General features: G+C 38.9%; 1 protein-coding gene across 2 annotated transcripts in view; it reads left to right on the forward strand.

Moving 5' to 3' along the window:
• The window catches only part of GRM1 (glutamate metabotropic receptor 1), a 561,669-nt gene that overhangs the window by 462,896 nt on the left and 91,519 nt on the right, over positions 1-7,254 (forward strand). For both annotated transcript variants that reach the window (XM_006139863.2, XM_006139861.2), the window contains exon 6: positions 3,419-3,665. In XM_006139863.2, coding sequence (XP_006139925.1) covers positions 3,419-3,665 — 247 coding nt within the window. The remainder of the gene's footprint in view (positions 1-3,418; positions 3,666-7,254) is intronic.

A 7,254-nucleotide genomic window follows, 5' to 3' on the forward strand; every position in this document is an offset into this window, starting at 1 on the left:
ATATATATTTATCTGTATAGCAAAGATTTCTGTACTTTATGTGAGTTATACCTTAATGAAAAAGTTTCTAAAAAAAATTGAAAATGCTGTCACAAAACCATACCAGATTGGGTACATGAATTAGATATGCCTCTGAAACAGACTTTTGAATACTTGACCCCAAAACTACATAGATTAACCTGTTTAATCCCTAATAGAACTGGTCAACTACAGCCCACATTTACCACAGCCTGAAGAACCAACCAGAATCTTTGAATCAAGTCTCAGGCTCCAAATGATGCAGACATGGCTGATGTCAGCATGCTCAGTTTCTTTTTCTCAGTCTACTAAGAGGGGAGAATTGCTCTTTTTCCCATTAGGTGGGATGAAAGGCCTCCTTGAAATGTAAGTGGGAGTTTCTTTGCAGGAAAACATGAGGTGAAGGGAAAGGTGGGTGTTCATCTATAACCCATGACTTCACTTCTTTGTGCTTTAGTCTTGTTTGCAAAAACAGAGATGTGAAAACCTATCTCATATACTTTTGTGAATATTGAAAATGATAAAATGTGTGAGTGGCTTTCCCATGTACCAACAAATGCACAATTAGAAGAGCAAAGCATTGGACTTTAGAGGTGAATGAAATCTTCAAGAAGATAGTTGATTCATTTGTGTATTTATAGATTAGGAAACTGAGGCCCAAGGAGGGCCATGTTCAAACTCCATGGTTGTTGAAATATATTATTAATATATTGTAGCAGAACTTTGTCTAGATCCCCACTGTTCATGTGCCTAGACCAGAGTTCTTTCTTCTAAAACACTCTACTGAATAACCATCCTAATTGACAGTAGAAGTGCTGATCCTTCTCCCAGCCAACTTGAATTTCCTGTTTGTAGAAGGTACATGGTCTGTGCCTACCCCCACAGAGGCTCTGTGTGCAGCTATGCTAAAGTAGCAATTTATGGCCCTTGTTGCACTTTCTCAGAAAGAACAAGGTTACTATTTAGAATCAAGGTAGCTATTTTCACAATCCTGTGAAGTAGTTAGACAGGTATTCTTTTAAAGGTAAATAAACACAGTCAACTACAATTATTTGATTCCATTTAGTATATTAGAAAGGGTAATGGTTTAATGATACCCTTGTGGTCCACAATAGTTAATGCACCACAGAAAATGATTCACAAAATCCCCCTTTCACTAATAAATATGAGACTTGTGCTATGAAAAGGCACTAAACCCTAGGGATTCAAAGTGTTCTCACCCTCCCGCCAGGTGACATTGTTCTTAGCTTACATTTCTATATTTACTGGTCGAAAAAAAATATAGGATCTTTAGAGAATGGGGAAGCCTGTGATATATTTTGTTTGTTAGATGATAGATGCTTGTAACATTATCTAGGACACTTGCTGTGGTGAAGAAAATGTTCCTGTAAAAGCCACATGACTTTCCGACTTTATGTGACATATTTCCAAATGCTAGTGCATAGACTGTAGAGACAGGGCTGAGACTGGGGAGGTAGCTGAAGACAGTTCTTATGATGGTAGCATCCCCCTTCACATACAAAGGAGTGGACTGGTGGGCAAGAAAGTGTGTGTGCTTACTTCAGATTGACAAACCCACAAGCTGTTTATTTTAATTTTGTAGAGAGGCACAAACTATTAAGTTGCAAATATTTCTTGAAAAGACTGCAGTTTGCAAGGAGGATCCTTGATTTATGTCTTATATACTTATTCTGTGCAGTTTAATCTTTAAATTCCCTTTCTGTTTCTCCCTATTTTCTCATGAACAATTTTTTTTTTTTCAGTTGGAAAAAGATTACTTCAGCAAATTACACTTGGAAAACTATCCTATCAAGCAAAGCTGGGAGATGGGTTTGAAATGAATCACCTTTTTAAAAAAAATATTTAATTTCATTTTATTTATTTGTATTAATTTGAACAGAGAGGGACAGAGTGAGAGAGAGAGAAGGAGAATGCGAGAAAGCATGCCTCCAGGACTGGGACTCGAACTGTGGTTGACCATGAGGTAGACCAGCACACCCAACCACCATGCCACCTGCCAGCTCCCAAACTAAATCTTTTCCCCCTTCAACCTGACCTGGGTATTGGTATCTCTTCAGTTAGATACACATGCATTTTTTTTTTCACATTTTCACCTATATCCAAATAGATCAGCCTTAAATAGCACTCTATAGAAATTGCCATTTTTATCCCAAGCTCAACAGTGAAGCCAAAACTCTTTATTACTTTTTCTAAAGACTCGAAGCTTTCTAGTTACTAAGTATTATCCGCTAGTCTTTATTTCAAGCCGCTTAGTGTCCAGCGAACTATTTAAGCTGGAAGAAAGAGGGTAGCCGACAAGAAGTACAAGGAGCCTCATGTTTTTCACCCCAACAGCAGCCGAACTTCCTAACTTTCCCAGCTCCCAGATACGTGGGCACACATCACAGAGACCCACCGTAGACTATCAGTCAAGTGTGGGGAGGAAAGCCCGTTGCAGAGAGAAGCAAATGTTCAAAACGGAGCACAAAGTCTCGGAAGTATGCCAGTGGTGTGTCGTTAGTCTATTTTGATTTCCAAACCTGTTACCTTTATTTCAGCAAACCAAATCTGTAACCAAAATTCTCATCCATAGTGAAGTCCTAAAGGCTAGGCTTCAAATATGAGGCTTATATGTAATGGAATACTGTTCTCATAAAACTTCTTGGCAGTTGGGAAATTTTTGACCACCTGTGACATAGGTGAAAATTTTTGATCACCTGTGACATAGGTGATCATGGAGTTCTGAAATTCACTGGTAAAAGCTAAAGGTTAAAATTAATGTGTATGAAGACTCTTCCAGCAGGATAACATTTTCCCCAATTTTCTCATGAGAAAATCTGAGTTAAGTATTCCCACCATGCCACCCATACAGAAGAATAGATTTATACTCTCTAGTTCTTCTTCTAAATTTTTGTTGCCCTAGAGATGATAAAAATAGCAGAATCACCAGAAAAAAATGCTAGAGGTTGGATAATGCACAAACTGAATTACCATGAATTGTGAATTGTTATAGAGGATATAAAAATGTCTTTCCAATATTGTGAAAGAGAGAGACTTTCATATAAGTTTCTATGAATCAAGAGGGAATAAGAGTTATTTCCTTTGCTCCTTGAGGATTTCCTTGCAATATTTGAAAGTTCTTTATTTTCTCCGCTATGGGGTTTGTTTTAGACCTTATAAGACCACTATTGAACACTGAAAATGAAACTGAACAAACTTATTTGCAGACAGACTACACTAGAGCTAGTCATAGTACAAAGCCTGCCTGAGGGGCTTGGCTTTACCACAGCCAGTGCTCTTCCCCGGCCTCTGAGAGCCTTGAAAATCAGGTGAGAATTAAACATGCAAGCCTAGTCTTTATTATCATGACCTTGGCAGTAACCTTTTTTCATTGTTACAGGCAATGAAAGCTTAGAAGAAAATTATGTCCAGGACAGTAAGATGGGGTTTGTCATCAACGCCATTTATGCCATGGCTCACGGACTGCAGAACATGCACCATGCCCTCTGCCCCGGCCACGTAGGTCTCTGCGATGCTATGAAGCCCATCGATGGCAGAAAACTCCTGGACTTTCTCATTAAGTCCTCGTTCATCGGCGTGTCTGGAGAGGAGGTGTGGTTTGATGAGAAAGGGGATGCTCCTGGAAGGTAAAGCAGTGTTTTGGATGATACATCTGAATAACTTTGTGGAACGTTTTGACCTAGAGATTTGGTCTCTGTATGTTATGAACATACATAGAATTTGATAGCAAGAAGACAGGCTAATAGCTAATAGAAATTGCCAACAATCACAGTTTTTTAAAATGTCAAAATACTTATTGGTAAGCACTCACAGCCCTGCATCCTGTCAATGCCACTTCCCTCCCTAGCTATTACCAGAGCTTTCCCTCTGAATGCCCGGCAACCTCCCTGCAAGCTGAAGAAACTAGAGATTACAACTGACCAGCAAAACCTTCCCAAGTACTGCTAGCCCTAGGCCATGTTTCTGATAGACTGGTCACAATGCTATTCAGGTCATGAAATATTTGAATATTACACGTCCTTGAAGAGCTTAAAATGTGAAGAGAACTAAAGCCCTGCACATGTATTCCTTTTTCTTCCTCAGCCTAACTTGTGTTTCTGCTAGCATGTCTCGAAACTAGAAAGGAAAAGATTTTCTTCCTGCAATTAAGTCCCAATGGCTTTCAAATTATTAATCAAAGAAGTAGCAAAGGGAAAAATGATATATAATCTTGTGTGTGTGTGTGTGTGTGTGTGTGTATGCCTATTTTGCATGCAATCTACAAGTTTTGCAACACTTGTTTTGATACCATCAGTTAGCTCATATATATTTGATAGAGAATGATATCAGTGTTAAGAGCAGTTGTGTTGGTTCATACAAATTTCCTTAGGAAAGGGATAATCAGAGTGACAGGAGAATTAAAGCCTGGAGCAGAAAGGAAAAAGGCCCTTGGCATGGCTGCTACACAGTAAGCAGACAGTTTGATAGTCCCTGATATCTTCCAGTTTGTAATTTTGCAGAGGGAGAACTTTTTAGGAAAGCATATGTCATGTTAAAATGGAACATCAAATCACTTAATCCTCACTGCCATAGGTATAGCACTATCTTTCTTTTACAGATAGCAAAATTGAGTGTCAGAAAAAGTAAGAAACTCACCTAAAGGCACAGAGAGCAAGCAGGGAGGCAGTACAGTCTCACTCTGAGAATTGTGATCTTTACCACAATATGATGTTTTGTAGCTAATCCTAAATTACTGGCAACCTTCTTATTGTCATTTCCGAATTACTGTAAGAAACTGACCCTAAACAACTCTCCATGTATCTCTTCTTTTTGTGCAAATTTAAAGTCATATTTACACAGAGTTTCTTGCAGTGGCTAAGTGGACTCTCTCTGTTCAAATGCAACAAACATGGAAACATACATGATATGCCATTGTCAATCATTTAAACAATGACTTTTTTAGGTCCCTTCAAAGATGCCTGTTAGGTGAGAGGAGAATTCAATCAGTATTTGAGTGGTATGGATGGAGCGATCCAGAGACTGGGCCTGCAGAAAGCTTTAAGGTGCTGAGCTCCCTAGGAAACGGTACCAGGAAGAATTAGTAGGTCTGAGACTGACAACATTGCCACCTACCCTTCTATACCCATGGCGATAATCCTGTATTCCCATGGGAAGTAAGCTTAGTAAAGAGTTGGGTTTGAAATTTGAGCATTCTTTCCTGATTTCCAAGGAAAATACACACAAAGTGCTTAGACCCTGGTCAGATGCATTTTTAAAGTTTATACATTTATTTCTTCTATGAGAGAGAGAGACAGACAGACAGACTGAGAGACAGGTATATCACGATCTACCCTGGTCTCAGTGGGGTCAGATCACGTGTGTTCACACCTGGCATGTACACAGAGAAATCAGGACATGAACTTAGGACCACTCCCATGTGGATCCCATCGTGATACTGCTGTATCACTGCCTCGCCCCCAGACACATTTCTGACACCTCGTAAGTGCAAGTTGTCTTCTCTTCTATTTGTGAATTACTCAAAATATAACTGCACGGTTTCAGTTTATTTCTCTTCCATATTTAATTACATATTCCAATCATAAACTTTCCCCTGGGCCCCTTTTTCAGAGATCATCACCTCCTGCATGAAATGGTCGGCTTACTCTATGTTCAATTTCTATTTCAGCCACGTCCCTCTGCCTCCATCTTCTATCATACCATCGTTCATGCTTTCAATCCTTTTTGTAATTATTTTAGTTAATCCTTACCCAACATAAACTTCATGCATTGAGAATACGCTGTGAAGAGGTAATTTGCACCATGAGAATATTCCAAATAAAGATCAACATGCCAAGAAGAGACTCTAGGGTCAAGTGAGAATAGCAGTGGTTTAACATACAATACAGAGGAAGCCACTTTTTAGTAAGTCAGTATTTGTTCCTTGGTGTCTTTCAGTATCTACTCTCTCTCTCTCTCATTTGGGAATTTAAAAAAAAATGTGTTTCATACCTAAATATTGTGAAATTTTTAGTTTCTAAATGCTAATGAAGTGTGAACTGATTTTCCTTATGAAAGAGCAAATAAGGAAGTTGAAATAAAATATTTATAAAGTTGATTTATAGGGAAAAAAGATATTCTTTTTTCTTTATGTGTGTGTGTGTGTGTGTGTGTGTGTGTGTGTGATTTTTAATTGCACTCACCAGAGATAGACATGGAGATAAAGCACCTCCTAATAGACGTCATGCCACAGTCCCTTCTCTTCCACCTCCCCATCCTGTCAGGATCTTGGAAATGTATGCATGCATGCTGGAAATGTTTTTCAAGCAGCTGGGGCTGGGACTCAAGCGGTGGCTGTGGTTGGCCATGAGGGATATGGTTCCCAATTCACAACACTTATCATTGTGCTATGGGCCAATCTAGGGGAAAAAAACAAAAAAAAACAAAAAAAAACAAAAAACAAAAAAAACGATACTCTAGAACCAGTATAGTAGCAAAGCTATCTATATATATAAGAGTATATAAGCAGTTGAAATAAGGTAATATAGAATAAAACACAAAAATTAACAGAAATGAAAAAGAAAACTATACACAGCCAACATTCACAGTAGGTTCTATGACTGTAATGAATTGAAACAGAAGACCTTAGAGGTATAGATTAGTGTCATTGATCACAGGAATAGTGTGAGCCATCAGCTTACAGTTAATATCCACAAGGATAACAGAGAGCTGCTCTAAAGAATGATCTGATCTGTCTCAACCTCAGGGAGAATAATATCTCTCTATTAGACAACAGTCAGAAGGGCAATAAATGAATAATATGCTCCAGGTATGCTGCTCTGTCTTCTTAGTGTAGGTGGGTTCTATTCACTTGGCAGTTTAATTTTTCTTTACTCTCCTAGAGCTTCCTTTCCATTTAGGAGAGAGCTATTTGTAGAAACTGTGAGAATCTGGATGTGGAGAAGCCATGAAGTACCCCCTGGATGACAGGATGTGTTTGTTCAAGAATGACCTAGTGGTTAAAGGAGTTGTATCCCACATGGCTGACCATGGTTCAGGTTCCAGCCCCATTTGCTTGAAAAATGTGTGTGTGTGTGTGTGTGTGTGTGTGTTTGTCCAAAATCCCAATAGGATAGAAAAATGGAGAAGAGATTGTAGCATGACCAACCACCATTACGGAGTTGCATTCTCCCTCCCTCTGTCTCTAGTGAGTTCATGCACCCTCTAGCAATTGAAACA

Source organism: Tupaia chinensis, unplaced genomic scaffold (assembly GCF_000334495.1).
Source record: "Tupaia chinensis unplaced genomic scaffold, TupChi_1.0 Scaffold000008_1, whole genome shotgun sequence".
In the NCBI taxonomy this organism is placed as follows: domain Eukaryota; kingdom Metazoa; phylum Chordata; class Mammalia; order Scandentia; family Tupaiidae; genus Tupaia; species Tupaia belangeri.